The 17,173-nt window shown below is 48.6% G+C and overlaps 1 protein-coding gene across 9 annotated transcripts in view; it reads right to left on the bottom strand.

Annotated features, from left to right (window-relative positions):
- Window positions 1-16,917, bottom strand: part of SEC31B (SEC31 homolog B, COPII coat complex component) — a 40,814-nt gene extending 23,897 nt beyond the window's left edge. For 2 of the 9 annotated variants that reach the window (XM_042850182.2, XM_005285547.5), the window contains exons 1-9: window positions 16,760-16,900; window positions 11,003-11,091; window positions 9,076-9,199; window positions 7,857-8,052; window positions 6,606-6,701; window positions 5,296-5,436; window positions 2,402-2,544; window positions 2,060-2,159; window positions 975-1,136 (exon numbers count right to left, since the gene is read on the bottom strand). In XM_042850182.2, the coding sequence (XP_042706116.2) occupies window positions 975-1,136; window positions 2,060-2,159; window positions 2,402-2,544; window positions 5,296-5,436; window positions 6,606-6,701; window positions 7,857-8,052; window positions 9,076-9,199; window positions 11,003-11,081 (1,041 nt within the window). In that variant the 5' untranslated portion in view covers window positions 11,082-11,091; window positions 16,760-16,900. The other 7 variants (XM_008171372.4, XM_024107963.3, XM_008171371.4 and 4 more) reach the window with 7 other exon arrangements.
- Window positions 16,918-17,173: the final 256 nt, after the last annotated feature.

Raw genomic sequence — 17,173 nt, forward strand, 5'->3', positions numbered from 1 at the left:
TCTTTTGAGAGTCCTAAGAAACTCCAAGCTGTCTGCCAAACAAGAGTTGACAAACTTTGGCTTATCAGAATATTCTGCTAAGGCCTGTATTGTAATATTTCTGTTGGAGGAAGGGAGAATTGAAATCTAAGAAGGAAACTTTGTAATTGGCTTAGAGGCTGCGTTCCTGACATTAGTTGACAATTTAGTTTTAATACACCTCTACCTCAATATAACACGACCTGATATAACATGAATTCGGATATAATGTGGTGGTGGTGGGGGGGGTGGCTGCGCAATCCGGCAGATCAAAGCAAGTTCGATATAACGCGGTTTCACCTATAACGTGGTAAGATTTTTTGGCTCCTGAGGACAGCTTTATATCGGGGTAGAAGTGTATCAAAATATTTAACCTGCTCCAAGCTATAGATTAGAATGGCTTGGGTAAAATTCTTTAGTTGGGGTTTAGAACCAAATGGACAGCCACCTCCCTAAATCCCTTCTCAGCAGTTATAAGGATTGATTATTTGTTGTATTGATCTGATAATTTAACTAATTTTAGCATTTAATTCCAATTCAATACAGACTACCTTGGCAATTTGAACATTGTATTATCTTAGTTGTAGTTTGGTTTAGTAGTAGCTTATCTTTGGTGATAGGTTTACTTAATTTTAATAGCTTTAATAAAATTGATTAAAATATGCTGATTGACAGAAATCTGACTCAGTAACGTGGGTCCAGAATCCTTGAGGCTCTGGCTGGACATTAGGTTGGCTGGCTAAAGCAGGACCACCTCCCCACAATTCATCTTTGGTTTTCACAAACACCATGTGGACCTGAGACCCACGCACACCCCTGCACAGGTGTGCTCACTGCAGCACCTGTGGCCACAGTGAAACAACGCTCTACCTTCTAGTGCCCCATGAACCCAAGCACCAACCGCCACGCCATCACGCCCACCCAGCACGCCCGTTCTCTGTTCCATGGGACTCTACCTTGTCAGCCTGAGTCTTCTGCTGAGCTGCTAGGCTCCCACCCATAACAGAATAAACGTTGATCCACCCATCGAAAGAGGCAGCGGAGAAGACTGATGGATTCCGAGGGCACCACTGGACATCAAAGCACCACTGGCTCTGAGTGGGCAGCTCATAAATCACCTAACATGGATGGGGAGGAGGCAGAATGTTATAAGGAAGAGTCACTTGTTTTCCCCCAAGCCACTTACGCATGGCAGGTCTGCCACACATTCCTGATATCTCACCATGCATAATGCACCCTGATCATGATCACTTCCTGGTAGTCCACCAGCTAGGACACACTGCAGCTGCAATATTTCAAAATAACTAGCACAAACACCAGGAGTCCCCAGAGAGCTGCAGTGCCTAAGAGCAGAAGGGTTTGGGCTGTAGAGTGAAATTGATTTGGAATGTGTAACCGTAGTCAGTTTCACTCTGTTTTCAAAGGCTATGACTAGCCTTAGGGTGGCATGTATCCTGCAGGCACCACACCTGCAGCTACACACCACAACGGAAGCCTCCAGTAGCAGGGGGAGGCTCTGGCAGCAGGGAGGCAGAGGGACACTACGCTGCAAAACCAGTGCAGATGTGGGAGGCATGCCTTGGGTACACAGAGAGCCCATACAGGGTACAATACCTAGGGGTACAGGTTTAGGGCATTCTACTCTACTAGTCTAAGCTGCACCTCTCCATCCACACTGCTATTTTTACCCATGCTAGCTGGGTGTGCAAGCGTCCGTACGCGACACACTACCACAAGTGTAGATGTACTTTCAGTGCTTCTGCCCCCAGCACTCTACTATAGTAGCACCTGCTGTCAAGGGAAGGAAACCCTCACCCAGAAGAGAAATAGCAACAAAAAGGGAGAAATAAACCAACAAAAGAAAAGTCCTGGGGTAGGATGGACAGAGTGCGTTCTTACTCTCTCCAGAAAGTGGGCATCAGAATGGTGTAGAGAATGCACCGAAGTGGGATGTTAAATGACACACACTTGGCACAGCATACAAATACATACCAGGCAGGAAGTGTGTACTTACTGCCATAGAATCAAACCTGCCACACACCTCACCAATGCAGGGGTTCCAGCACAAGATCCGGTTGTCTTTGGCACTACTGAGAAGGAGCTCAGGGTCAGCCTGGCACCAAGAGATAGAAAGGACTCCCCTGAAACAGACCAGACATAACAGTCACTCCATGAAAGCAAGAAGGTCCCACTCCCTATTCCAGTCACACTGTAGCAGCTTATGTGGACACTTTATCACAGCAGTAGCATTCTAGATCACTTCTCTGCCTCAGTCAGACTAGAATAAAACTCAAACATCTCTGCTCCTCAGTTCAAAAGCCAGACAGCCTGACCCTGAAAGATGGGAATCCTCCGAGAGGCAAAGCAACAGCCAGGCTCCTACCTCGTGTGACCCTCCAGCTGGCTCAAAGGAGAGGTGGCAAAGCGTAGGTCCCATATCTGGATCACGGGCATGCGGTCGTCCTCAGAGGAAAGGACCAGCTGGGTAGCAACTTCTGGGTGCCAGGCCATTCCCGAGCAGTGCATCTGGAGACACAACAGCACAGGCTGACAACACTGCAGAGCTGACTGGCAACAAATGAAGGCCTGGTTTACACTAATCAGTTAGGTCAACGTAAGGCAGCTCACCTCAACCTAATTATGTCAGTGTCCACACTACAGCCTTGTTCCACCCATATAAGTGCCCTATTACAACGACATAATAACTCCATCTCCACAAGAGGCGTAGCGCTTATGTTGGTTTATTTAGGGCGATGCAGTGTCTGTGTAGGCTGTTAGCTGTCTTGTCAATTTCAGGGCTCTGCTGGAGCTGTGAAATTGACAAGAAAGCCCAGTACCTGGGTCCCCAACCAGGCTGCTGCCAGGTCTCTGCTCCAAGCCAGGCTGCCACCCAGGCTCCTGGCTTGGGCTGCTGCCTGGGGTCCTGGCTCCATGCTCCTGGCTGGGAGCCTGGCTACGCCCCTCCCCCCCTCACCCCGCCCCCATTCCCCTCTGAGAGCATGGCAACTGACCGGACTCCAGGCGTGGATCTCCCCACTGGAGGCGAGAAGCCCAGAGAGCAGCTGGGCTCTCAGAGGGTGAGCTGTGTGGAGCTGGCCTCCAATACTGCCCCCTCTTCAGCTGGTGGGAGTGCTTCTGGTGAGGACGCACATCGCCAACAGAAGGACGGTAGTGTGGATATCGGCCACCGCAGTAATTACTGCAATGGCTGTAAGTTGATCTAACATAGGTCAATTTAAGATTGTAGTGTAGACATGCCCTCAGTGGCCCAGAGACATAACACTTAGTACTTAACTCTCCAGAGCACTAGAGACCAGCTAAGTTTCATAACACCCCCATGTGGAAGGTAAACATTGGTGCACTAATTACACAGATGGGGGGAACTAAGCAGACAGATGTAGGGGCTGGCTCAGGGCCACACAGGAAATCAGTAGCAGAGCCAGGATTAAAACTCACAAGTACCCTGATCTGTCCACTAGACAACACTCCTCTGAGGAACAAGCTAGAATTCCAGGGCAAGTGCACCCTAGGCAAAGGGATAGCAAAGGGTCTCATTTCTCACTTGACAGGTTTCAGAGTAGCAGCCGTGTTAGTCTGTATCCGTAAAAAGAACAGGAGTACTTGTGGCACCTTAGAGACTAATAAATTTATTAGAGCATAAGCTTTCGTGGACTACAGCCCACTTCTTCGGATGCATACAGAGTGGAATAAATATTGAGGATATATATATATATATATATATGTGGCATCGATGCCAACTCTGTCCACATATCTATGCAGGGGACACCATCATAGGACCTAATCACATCAGCCACACTATCAGAGGCTCGTTCACCTGCACATCTACCAATGTGATATATGCTATCATGTGCCAGCAATGCCCCTCTGCCATGTACATTGGCCAAACCGGACAGTCTCTACGTAAAAGAATTAATGGACACAAATCTGACATCAGGAATCATAATACTCAAAAACCAGTGGGAGAACACTTTAACCTGTCTGGTCATTCAATGACAGACCTGCGGGTGGCTATCTTACAACAGAAAAGCTTCATAAACAGACTCCAACGAGAGACTGCTGAGCTGGAATTGATATGCAAACTAGATACAATCAACTCAGGATTGAATAAGGACTGGGAATGGCTGAGCCATTACAAACATTGAATCTATCTCCCCTTGTAAGTATTCTCACACTTCTTATCAAACTGTCTGTACTGGGCTAGCTTGATTATCACTTCAAAAGTTTTTTTTCTCTTACTTAATTGGCCTCTCAGAGTTGGTAAGACAACTCCCACCTGTTTATGCTCTCTGTATGTGTGTATATATATCTCCTCAATATATGTTCCATTCTATATGCATCCGAAGAAGTGGGCTGTAGTCCACGAAAGCTTATGCTCTAATAAATTTGTTAGTCTCTAAGGTGCCACAAATACTCCTGTTCATTTCTCACTTGGTTAGTGTGCAGGAACTTTTTTTTTTTTCCTTTCACCAGCCATGGAGCTTCTAATGCAATCCTTGCCCAAGGAACAGTTTTCCCCATCTGCCTTGGAGATGGAGATCCCAGACTTGCCTCTGTAGCACACATCTCACCCCGGCAAGGTCACATGTTCACCTCACTGCTGGCCCAGACACACAAGAATCTGGCTTTCCCCCTCCCCAGGGAAACATTTGTAACAGCAATGGGACATATGGAGACATCAGACATTTAGCTGCAGCTCCTCTGCTCTCTGACAGATTGGTGCCTTTATTTCTTTCCTTCACTGCTTTAACGTGAACCTGGTGCTGGTGGAAGGTGCAGATTCCCAGCCCAGGAGAGTGCTGCCCTGTGTTCAGCCCATGTACAGCACAGCAACAGCGTCAATTCCCCACACACCTCCCACATGCCTGTGCACCTCAAAACTGATCTGGAGAGAGCACGCTAAGGAGCAGGCAGGTAGTTTGTTCCCATGGCCCATTTGATCCTTGGCCTCTCTCCTCAGAGTGCTAAGAGGGACAAACAACAGGACACTCTGGGCCACCGTAGAGGCACAGAATCCCTACGGTGTAAGAATGCCCCGGCCAGGCTCTCTTGCACACCAGATGCCCCACACAAAGGTGCCTCCCATGGGAGGGGTGGGTACTGCAGAGTCATCCCTACCATTTGCACAGAAGGCCTCTTGCTCTGGGGCTATTCCCCAGGGTCCCATGCAGCTGCCTTACAGCCCCTTTGCACTGGTGGACTGCAGGGCAACTGAGAGTCCAGCCCTGGAAGGCCAGCCCACGGTCCTTCCCCACTCACTCTGTTGCTGTGGTCACCGATTTTGATGATGGGCTCGTTCTTCCTGAGGTCCCACACGACAGCCTTCCCACTGGGGTGAGCGGAGGACAGGATGTGCTGCACCTGACGATTCCAGGACACTGCGCTGATGTCTTCCTGAGGCTGACGAGGTAAGAGAAGCCACAGATTCATTATACCCGTGCGGGGGAACGCCAGCACTGGGTCCCCATCACTGGCTTGTCTCAGAGTGCACTAAGGGCTCAAACGCATTCCCAGAGGATCTATAAATTCTGTGCCACAATCATTGATAGACTGAGTTGCTGATCAGGTAGGAAACAACAGCAGCACCGATGGCAACCAGCTAGGGCCGGGGAAGCCTTTAAGTGGAGAACACTATGGAAAACCCCATTCTGGATGGGAACATCCCCTAGGAAAGGCCATGAAGTTTAGGAAGCATATACTGAATTCCATGCCACAGACTATCAGCCACGTGCGTCATGAACCATTAATGCCAGTGTGAAGCAACGCAATCAGACAGGGCTGAACGGCTCAGCAGCCTGGGATATATGGAGATTAGGCTGCAGACTAGAGACCTCAGTGAGAGAAAAACACATGGGAAGAGGACGTGTTGCAGCATCTCAGGAGTGCACAGAATCAAGGGCTAACTCCCCTCGCCCTATCATAATGCAGGAGGCAGGCAAGGAGGGTGTTCTGTCCCAGGAGAGGCTCAGCAGTCTTTTCACTGAGTGAACGACAGCTGATTGTGTTGCTCACAAGGGGGGAGCTCACTTGTAAATCACTGTTGGAAAGGGCTGCTTCCCCTTTAAAGCCAAGGGACACCATCCAGGAGTGACAGACGAACCCCCCCCCGGATCACTCATTGGCTGCGCTGTGGTATTACGTTAATTGAAGCCTCTGGTATCTCACAAGATCGCTAGCAGATCCCTTATTTCCCCAGAAAGGCCTGATAAGGGTATTACAGAGAACCCGACCCACTCAGTTAGAGAATGTAACACACTGGTTGGTTATCTTGTTCAAATCCACCTAGTGCAAAGTCTCCATCCCAGCCCAGCAGCGCACCCGCCAACACTGCACAACCTCCCCCCTGCCACATGGACCACCTCTGCCATCTCCCGGAAAAGAGGCCCGCTCTTAGGTTCTGATCTATTTCCCCAGCAACTGATTGGGTCAGTTCCATGCCTCACCTATCAGATGGATCCCAGGCTGTTACTGGAGTGGATCACTCCCCCCTCCCTCCAGTCTCAAATATCTGTCCAAGGACGCAGCACTTCTAGCGAGCAAGGACCCTGACCACAGAGAAGCCCCTTTACCTGAGATTTAGCCCCTGGCGTCATTGGCACGCTGAAGTTATTCAAGTCCCAGATGTAAATTTCAGAATCATTGGCCCCAGAGGCCAGGAGGTTACACTGCGGGAAAAGCAAAAGCACGGTTCTCTCTCCGCTCAGGGCATCCATGGGAGAAGAGAACGGACTTCCTTAGACTAACCACAATCAAAGAAAACAACAAAACGATAGGAGGTGTGAGCTACGTGGAATACATCACTGGTACAGCCCAGCACAGAACGCACCCCTGCTGGGGCGGTGGGCCCTCACCAGAGAACGTGCCCCCACCAGAGAACATGCCCACAGTACAAAGGGGAAGGGAGACGGAACTCCAAGTAGACCTCAGGGACTGGGGTGAGGGAGGAGAAGAGCACTGCAATTATTTTATATCTCTGGCACCTGCTACCCGAATGGATCCTAAAATACTGAGCAGATTGGGCAGATTGACCACAAACAGGGATCTCCGAAACGCAGCCATCTGTAAGGCGGGAAATGGCAGCTATTTAATAGTGCACAGTGACAACAGGTTGGGGTTAGAAATGACGCCTGTACTCCACTGGGTCTGCAGGGGGAGTGTTGGGGAGCAGAGAGGAATTATCCAGGTTATGACTAGTCATGGTTGTGGATCACATCTGCTTTTTTTTGCCTAGTAAACTGCATGTTCAGAACACGTGTACAGCCTGACTCCCCCGGCACACCCTGCCAAGGGGCAGAATGCAACAGCTTCCCAGTCCCACTAAACACAGCTCGACGGCCGAGAGCCGAAGGCATTCCAAGCTCTGTCCAGGAAGGTGCAGAGCCTCCACAAGGGCTGCGGCAAGCCCTGAATTGTCATCTAGGGCTCTGTGACCATCAGACGCCCCAGCATTCAGACAACGATGATACTTTTGTCTTACAATAGTGCCTAGATTCTCCAACTATGACCAAAGCCTCACTGTGCTAGGCACTGTAAAACACATACTAAGAGTGTCCCTGCCCCAAAGAACTAACTGTAGTTAGACAAGACAAAGGGAGTATTAGTACTTCATCACAGAGATGACAGGGAATCCATAGCACTGAACCTAGATCTCCTGAGTCCCAACTCAGTGCCTTTACAAGCAGCCCCTTCTTTGCTCCAGTTTACAGGCTGTCCACTCAAGACTTAATCCCTTTGAACATGGGAGCTAGTCAATGTGGAAGCCAGGATGGCTGTGCAAGGTCATGATAGAAGACAGCTGTAACATTTCACTGGCTGTGCACCTGGAAAGGATTAAAGTCAAGAGCTCGAACGGGGCCAGTGTGCTTCTCCCGCCGTCCGATCACAGAGTCTGTCCCTGACGTCAGAATCTGGGTTGCACTGAACAGCGTTAGCACTCCATTATCCCCTCCACCAGCAATCACCCCGGAGGAATCAGACGACCCGTTTCCAAAGCCGCCCCAGATCAGCTTGTGAAACCTAAGGAGAGAAAAGAAACCTGGCCAGAGTAAAGTCAGGGCAGAGCAACAGGACCTGACACGAGTCAGTTCACGCTAACTTGGCACAGACACCTTTGCTAAGAATCCCAGCACCAGGGGACGTCGCTCCCGGCTCACACCCATCACACATCCCATCTCCCTCCATCTCAAAGGGCAACTCCCTTTCTCAGAAGGCAATGGGTCCTCATCACCCAAGAGCTGTGCCTCCCCCCAACACCTTTGAAGGTGGAGAATTGCAAAGGTTAGCCCAGTACGAGCACAGCTACATTAGGGAGTTTTGCACTGATCTAAACACCCAGTTTAAATACACTGCCCTGCCTGGATGTGGGAATCAGAAGGTGAAATTCTCTGGCCTGTGTTATACAGGAGGTCAGATTAGAGGGTCATAATTGCTCCTTGTGGCCTTGAAATCTGTGAAATGGTGACACACATCCTGGGTGGAAACCAGGGTATGTTGCACCATTGTAAACTCTGCTTTATACCAGTGGAGTGCATCTACACTGGGTGTCTGCACTGCTGTAGCTCTGTGGTGTAAATATCCCTGAACCCGAGGACTCTACCTCCTATTAATAAATTTCCTGGTGAATAGGTTCACCATCAGCCCCTCCATGCCCAGTTTCACTACTCCATCTCATGGCCTTTTAATTTCATATCCTCATCAAGATATTACATGGGACGTGGGCCAATAGTCACCCTTCACCCACCCACCCACCCCTAACTACCTTAAGGCACCTTCAGATTTCCCCACTGATCAATGTGGATGTACCAAGGTCCTCCATCTGAACAGATGAGTTGCCCAACTCTTTCCACCTTGCCAAGCTGTGCAAAGCGCACGCATTGGAGGACGGGTCCTGGGCAGGATTCTTTCCAGGCCCTGACATGTGATCAGTTTAACCCTGAAGATTTGAACTCACTCCCCCCTACCCTCCCTCCATCTCACCCTGCATTGGTCACTACTCAGATCCAGCCATTGTACCAACATGTTAGCAGGAAGCGCCAGTACCTGTTGGAAGCAGGAAGGATTCCTCTGCACTTCATGTCCAGGGAAGGGTCCCTGAAGTCAATCTCAAAGATTTCCAGGGTGGCATTTGTACTGAAGGAGGCATCCAGCTGCTGAGCAGATGTCCCTAGGCAAAGGTACACGGAGAAGGGACAGGTGAGGCTTTTGCACAGCAAAATAAGCCAATTCTTCAAACACGGTCAGTATTACCATGGCCCTGTGTGAGCGTTCTGCCTGCATATACAGCTCAGAGAGCCACATGTTAAGACACAGGCTTTAAAAAGAGATCAGATCTTCCTCAAGAAATTCTGATTCTGAGAATTTTAATTAAATGTCCCTTTCCCTTTGAACAACAGAAATAAAGTCCCCGTGCCCTCTCCCTCAATACTTCCACCCTCGCCCCACAAAGGCCCTGTCTTCAGTACTAATGCAGCTATTTCAGTGACCCTGGTTACAATTATGGTTCCAATTTGTATTGTAGACTGAACCTTAATTGTGTTCATAAAGTCTTGGTCAGACCTTCCAGATCTAATTCACATCAGAGGTTCTTTAACTGGGGCTTCTCAAGCATTTGCTGATGGTCCATGGAGAGTTGGCTGCTAATGTGGTGCTGGTTCTCTTCCTTGTTTCTGGCTGCTACATTAAAATAAAAGCAGCTTTATTTCCTAAAGTAGCTTTCCCATGCAAGCAAGTGCTGTAGTTACCACAGGGATGTTATTCGATTGCCAATGGGAAAGGAGGTGCACAGGAGACACACCCTATCAAAAAGTGATCCAAACTATGAAATTGTGCAGCTCCTGATCTAGAGAGACTGCAGCCAGTGCTTCCGGGCTGACTATGGATGTAGCCTGGTTACAAAACACAATTAAGGATCAGTCTAGATTACAAATTGGAACCATACTTATAATCAACTGCACTTTAGCTAGTTGCCCGGACATGCTTGTGTCTGTAGTGTAGAGAGGCCCCGATAGCCAGAACCGAAGAAAATTTGTGAGAGTGAATAGGTAAAAAGTAAGACAAGATGGGAGCCCAGAACTGCCCTAGACAGGAGACACAGCTCGCTTGTTGTCACACTGTAGTAATGTCAGGTCATCAGCCCCTCATTTACACCAGCCTGTACCACTGCCAATCCAAGGAATTTGCAAACTCTGCAAATCAGATATTAAAGGGACATTGCTAAGTGTTTAAATAAAACCTAAAGTTTGGGGACTGAACAATGCAAATAGAAACAGCTTGGAATTCCATTGCTAATAACTTCATATTGACTGTTCACTTTGCAGTGTTTGGAACCCAAAAGCAATAGCGTCTGAAGACCAGGAAGTGAAACTGACCATAATGAAAGAGAACATTAGTCTGTGGTCCAGAGTTCAAACTGAGTGAAGTGAGAAGAAATACATGGTGAAAAGCAAGCGCCTGATTTGTAAGGTCCTATCGTGTTGAATAATTGGAGGTGTTTATATAGTCAAATAAAGCGCAGAGTCATTTTAAAATATGTTGCACTAAATTTTTAAAAAGTGATCAGTTGTCCAAATTTATACATAAGAACGGCCATACTGGGTCAGACCAATGGTCCATCTAGCCCAGTATTCTGTCTTCTGACAGTGGACAATGCCAGGTGCCTTTACGCTTTACACGGGCTTGTTTAGACGTTAGATTAGAAAAGTCTGAGAATTTACCCTCTGAAAAGCAGTCTCCTTCAAGGTCTCAAGCTGGGCATCCAAAAGTCACTAATCACTTTAAAAAAAAAAAATAGGTCCTGATATTTATTTTGCCAGTATCACTTTAATCAGCTCCAGAAAGAATTCAAGTGGTTCTTGATGGAATATAAGATGGTCCTGTCTCTGTGCAATGCACATCATGGATGGTTACACCACCTGTGTGGCTCTCAATTTCATTCTCACGTGTATCCCCTGGCTAGGGGGAGCTGTACCTGTTGCTAGGTAGATGGGGTGATTGCTTGCTGGACTCCACACCTGAACAGCTGTTCGCTCAATTTCCTTTAGCTTCATTTTCTGGACTCTAGAAGAGATTTATACCGGGGTTAGCACAGTCTTGCAATGTCAGTATGGAAATTCACCAACCCAGCCACAAAAATCTACTTGCCTACCTGTAAAATGATAAAATAAATCCTGATGGGTGAATAGCATTTAGCAGGGCTGAGTTGGGGTGTTTGGGAATTCATTAAAAACTCCAAATTAACCCAGGTTCCAGTATGTGACTCTACTTTGTGGCTTGAGCTCTTCCCATACTCTCATTATAGCGGACCCTCAGTTACAGGAAAGGGGTCTAAATTACATATTTATGTCTTCAGTCTGGGTTTGGTTTCATTTAGCTACAGAAGGGCATTCAAGCTAAGCTACTCACAGGGTTGTAAGCTCACTGAACATACTGATGCCAATACATACACAGAGTGAAAATGAGCAGGGAAAAGTCAAAACTCAAAAGAGATGTGGTAACACAAAACAAGGGAAACTGCTACATTATCTGATTTAGCTAATGCACGTTATTCTCACTCCCATATCATTCAAAGGCCCAAAAGGAAATTCACTTGGAATTCTGCTTCAGTTTGTGAACAGTGAAATAAGTGGTCTAGTGGTTCAAAATCATGAAGTGCTGAGTTCTATTCCCATTCTGACAACGACTCCCTCAGCGACCCCAGGCAATTCACGCAGCGTTTCAGTACAGGAGTTGCTCCTGCTTGCAAAATGGGAAAAGAGCTTCCCTAATTCCTGGGAAATGGGATTAGACACTATTGCAATACGCATAACACAGTAATATTCCAAACTCACCCATAGTCCACTGGCTATTGGAACACAGTTAGGACTGAGCTTTAGGCCTCTAGAATCTGATCTGTGTTACAAGTTTCTATTTAATAGATACGGTAACACTCATTAGTATAGGCCAGACATAGGAAGTATCTGCATTTGATAGTTTGCCCTATCCATACTAGAATTGGAATGGTTATTCCTAGCACAGTTCTCTGACATGGATGCGTTCTCTGATTTCAGGGGGCCATCCCCAAAGGCCAGTCAAAGTGTATTAGACATCACATTTGAAACCGCTTCCAGCCTTAATTTGGCCTACATGTAACCAGGGCCACTGATTAGCTGAAATGTGTGCAGAGGGGGAGTCTGGTAGGCATTCCCAGTGTACCTGGAGCTAGCAAGCGGTAGGTCTGACACCCTTCTTGTCCCTCTCCCCCATCAAAGGCCTTCCCCTCTCATTACAGGGCAGGCCGCTTGATCAGAATGTCTTTAATGCTGTTAGCGTTAATCTGTTGTGGAATCTACTGAAGCTCATGTTACCTGCTGCCATTCTCATGCTAAACTCTCCCTAATTTATCAGAGGCCCAGGGGGATCTGAACAGAGGCTATATAGCACAGATCACATGATCATTTCCCCAGGCATCCTAGGACTCTGGGGTGGAAAGATTCTCCTTCAGCAGCAGCAGGCAAAGCGGCTCATGGAAGACGGAGAGCTATATGTTTGTTCTCATGCCCTGAAGTGCATGCTCTGCTCCCTTCCCTTGTTGGCTTTATCAGACTCTCTGTCAGGCACCTATCTCTGGCACAGCTTCAGAAAACCCCTCATGATCAGCTCCCCATACTAGTCATGGGGAGTGAAACTGACAGATCAGTTTTGCCTACTTCTGGCACATGAGGGAGAGGGAAGTTGCAGGCACTTGCTGGAGGCAGGTAGAGCTGCCAATGCCCCCAGTACACTGAGCACTTGTGGACCACACTGATGTTAGAGATTGGGACAGCAGCTGCGGGCTTCTTTGAAGCTTCCTTACCTGGCTCCCTGCTGGCTCCTGCTTCCTCAGTGCAATCAACACAGGAGCAAACTGTACACATGGGGCTCCCTGTCTCTTGCCTAGTAAAGGAGCAACAGCCCCTTTAGTGACCAAGAAAAACCACCCCAAAGCAGCCAGGAGGCCTCTTCCCTCCAAACTAGATCACTGGAATACGGGGAAGGGAATAGCAATCATCAAGTGAGAGAAGAAAAGGGCTGTGGACCACCATCAGGGAAGCAGCTGGGGTGAGTGGCACTTGGATAAGATTTTTCAAGGTCTTCCCTGCCCCGTGTTGATTGCTGTTGCCTGGAATTTAACAGGCAAAAAACAAAGAAAGCCCCTGCTAGGAGGGGCTTACAATCTAAATTAGAGCAATGAAGCGCAAATACACAAGAATCTATTGTCTTGAGCGTGGCCAGGGTGGACATCACAGGTACCCCAGAGTATGTCATGGGAAGGTCTTGCATCCAAGTTCCCTAGAGACTGCACCCAATACCTAGGACAGTCAGTAGTCCCAACCCTGCTGATCTCAGCTACCTCAGCAGGACACCGAAGAGTGCATTGGTTAGCCTGACTCTATATTGGCAATGCTGCTGCAAAGATCATTATCCTAGGTCATTCCTCTCTGTGAATCCTCCAGTGGCTCCCCCTTCTGCAGGGCAGCAAACATAAGCTGCTGACATTCACTTTCAAGGCCCTTCACCGTCAATCCCTACCCTGCCTATCAGCTCTCATTCGCTACCGAGTTGTCGGTGTTCGCCTTCGATCGGTCCCTGATGCTAGTACCCACTGCCCACTTGTTACATTTTCAAAAAACCTTCATGCTTTCTCTCCCGCTGCCCCCATGCTTGGGAGGTTCGTTGCATAAACAGTCACAAAACCAATGCGTAATCCACCTTCAGATCTCTCCTCAGAACGCTCCTTTGCCATGATGCCTACAAAACACTTGACCCAAGATGCAGGTCAGTGTTCTCGCGGTTTACTTGTACTCCCCCATCTGTCTGTATCCACCTGTTAGCTCTTGTGTTATACTTGGATATCAACTCCTCGGGGCAAGGACTGTCCTGTGTTTATATAGATTGCAAAATGAAGTCCACATCTGGACTCCTAGATGCTATGGTAACGTAAGTAATAATAATGGAGAGTGTGTCACTTGGACTAGCCAGATATTAGCAATACTAAGAGAGAGACCCTGGACCGCATTGTTGAAGAGGCTGCCAATTCAGAGCATGGGCATCCCTGGTTCTTAGGCCAGTGGAGTAGTTATGCTACCACATTTGGTGTCAGCAGAACAAAGGAAGGCCCAAATAAAGTGGATTAGAGTGATCCAGCCAAGAGTTTACAATCTCACAGGCCTTCCAGGCACCTTCCATTTACTTTGGCTGAGAGATTGACACAATTCAATTGAACTGGCACTGGGGGCCTTTTGAGAACAATAGTGTCTCACTCCGCAATAGGAGGGGTTTTCAGGACACCAATCTACTGTCTCAGCCTTGAATGCAAAACTGCAGCTCTGAGCCCTACACTGATAGACAAGATCAAGGATAGTCAGTAACCAAGAGCCTTCAGAATTTCATGGTGTTTCTGCACATTGTTTCTCTCTGTCCAGAACAGGATTAATGACCCTCAAAGTAAGGAAACAGTCTTCTAGCAACCTCTTCTGGCTGCTGTAAGAAGAGCCAGAGAGCTGTGAAGTGATTAAATCATCAGGATTCACAGGGAGAGTGCACCATCTGGCGTTCTATCTAGATTCTAGAAGTAACATATCAGATCATTGAGAAAGTTCACGCTTCTCTCAAGAGCTCTTTCATTAGTCATACCAACTCCTACACTATCTGCAGGAGGGGAGCAGTTGACAGATCCCAGGTGGTGCCAAGTCTCAGCCACTAATTGACAGAGTCTCAGCATTCCCAGAAGCCTCTCTTAGCCACGATCTGTTGCCAAGTGTCCTTAAGAAAGGAAACAGTACTCTGGCAATGGGGGAAGCTAGGTCTAGCAGGTCAGACAAGTCCCTTCCACCAGGGACATGAGGGAAGAGAAGGTATTGTATTGAGATACCCAGCTGTCAAAATTAAAACATTCTCTCTAATCTTCTCATACAGACACTACTGAAGGAGGCAGCAATCGGTCATCTACACAGGAAACACAGTTGCCCAGCTACTGTAGTGATCGAGGCATTATAAATAGCTACAATTGATACTGTAGTAACAGCAACAAGAACCCCACAATTGGCCTGATAACAGCATTCCCAATCCCCCTTTAATAAGCTCAACTCCCTCTTTTACAATTCCAACACGGTCAACCTGAAATCCCTTCCTACAGACCTCCCCACCCTACCCAAATCTCAAAACTTCCTCCAGGAATAAACAAAATCTAGCTCTTATATAGTACTTTTTGTCTTTAGATCTCTAAGCGCTTTACTACAGAGGTCAGTACCCTTAGCTCAATGTTACAGAAGGGAAAAGGAGGCACAGAGAGGGAAGCCAACGGCAGAACTGGAAATTAAGCCCAGGTCTCCTGAGTGCTAGTCCAGTGCCACACGCACTAGGTTATACTTAGGGCTTCTGTTTTTCTGGGCTTATTAATTTCATGTTTCAGAATTTATTTTTAGCAATTTTTGACTTCCAGATAGATGTCCAAAAATCACGGTTTTCTGGAGCTCTCCTCTTTGTACATACACATAATACTGTTTCAAACTGCACTGCACAGTGCACTAGGGAACCTTTAGTGTGCACCAGTAGGGTCTACACAGACCTATTAATGTGCAATTATTGCACTTCAGAAATCACACCCTTGCAGTCCACATTACAGCTCTGTGTAGACAAGTGCTTAGCTACAAACCAGGGAGCATCACCTGTATAAACAAGCTGCACTGGGAAACTGCATTGGAAATGAATTGAGTAATCATTTCCAGTGCTGACTGGATAGACAGATTTTTTTTTAATCGTGGGTGTTTTATTGGCGCTTATCAGTTAAAACCTAAAATCAAAAGCCCTAGCTATACTACATGCTCCTCCATTCAGATTCCCTGATCTCCCTCTCCCCTGATTCTCACTGTCCTAGACTGAGCCTATTCTAATAAATAAAAGTAAACATCAGGCAGTAGGAACCCAGAGGGGAGACACTGGGACGGCTCTAATCCCAGTTGCAAAGCCACTGGCGCTTGCAATGAGGGCTTTTTTGGAAGGCAGGACTCAGTATAACACACTGCAACCTACAAAGGGACTTCTTACCTTTCCTCAAGAATACAGAGCTAATACTGTACACAGAATGGACGGCTCCTGGGACACAGGAAACTGGATCGCAATCTCAGCTCTACCACTCACTTCCCACGTACCCTTACACAATCTCACAAAGAAAAACCGCACTCCTATTCCTCCACCCTTTACCTGTGTCGCCTGGCGACTCTAAGCTCCGTGGTACAGGGACTGTCTCTCACTAATGTGTCCGTACAGCACCGAGCGCGGCTGGGCCTCTGGGTGCTACTGTAATACAGAGAACTACGGAAACTCTCAAGCCGGAGGGGCTCGGAGGGCCGCAGAAATCGCCATCAGCAGACAACTATGCGACGACCCACGCGTGAAACCAGCCCGCAGGTAGGGGCCCAGAGCGCCCACGCCACAGATCTCCAGCCCGTCCGTGGGGCAACAGCACTCAGACCCCCTGGCAATCTCGTGTCTGGCGGGCGAGGCGCAGCCCCTCCGCGTGAGCGCTGCGAGGGGAGTCGGGGGCACGGGACTGGAACGCTCGGAGCGGGCTCCCTGTCAGTGTCCGCGCCAGGGCCAGGCCCGCGCCTGCGTGGGGGGATCGGCGGGCGGGGGCCGAGCCTGGGTGGGAAGGGCCTGCGCCGGGGTCAGAGCTGGGGGGAGGAGGGGCCGGCGGAGCGGCCCTTACCGGCTCCGGTACCTTCCCTACCGCGACTCCTGACCCAGCCCGGCCGAGACTCCCTGCTCAGACAGCGAGCAGAGCCTGCACTATGGTGGCCGCCAACAGCCCGAAGAGCTCCGCACGCGAAGCGTCTCCTGCCTATCAGTGTATGTGTGACTCCTCCCTTCAGACACACACTAACCCCACCCCGAACAGAGGCATCAAACCCCTCGCCCCCGTATCTACCACGCAGGGCCAAAGTCAAGACCCGCCCACCCTGGAGCATCAACCCCCAAGTCCTACGCTTTCTAATTGTACAAAAGGGAACACCCCTACCCCGCCCCTTCCCTGAGGCCCCGCCCCCACTTGCTCCCTCCCCCACCCCACCCACATGTACATTAACCCACTGCTCCCTGTTGTATTCCACTGGAGCATTCAATT

The sequence above is a fragment of the Chrysemys picta genome, chromosome 7 (genome assembly GCF_011386835.1).
Source record: "Chrysemys picta bellii isolate R12L10 chromosome 7, ASM1138683v2, whole genome shotgun sequence".
NCBI classification, from domain to species: domain Eukaryota; kingdom Metazoa; phylum Chordata; order Testudines; family Emydidae; genus Chrysemys; species Chrysemys picta.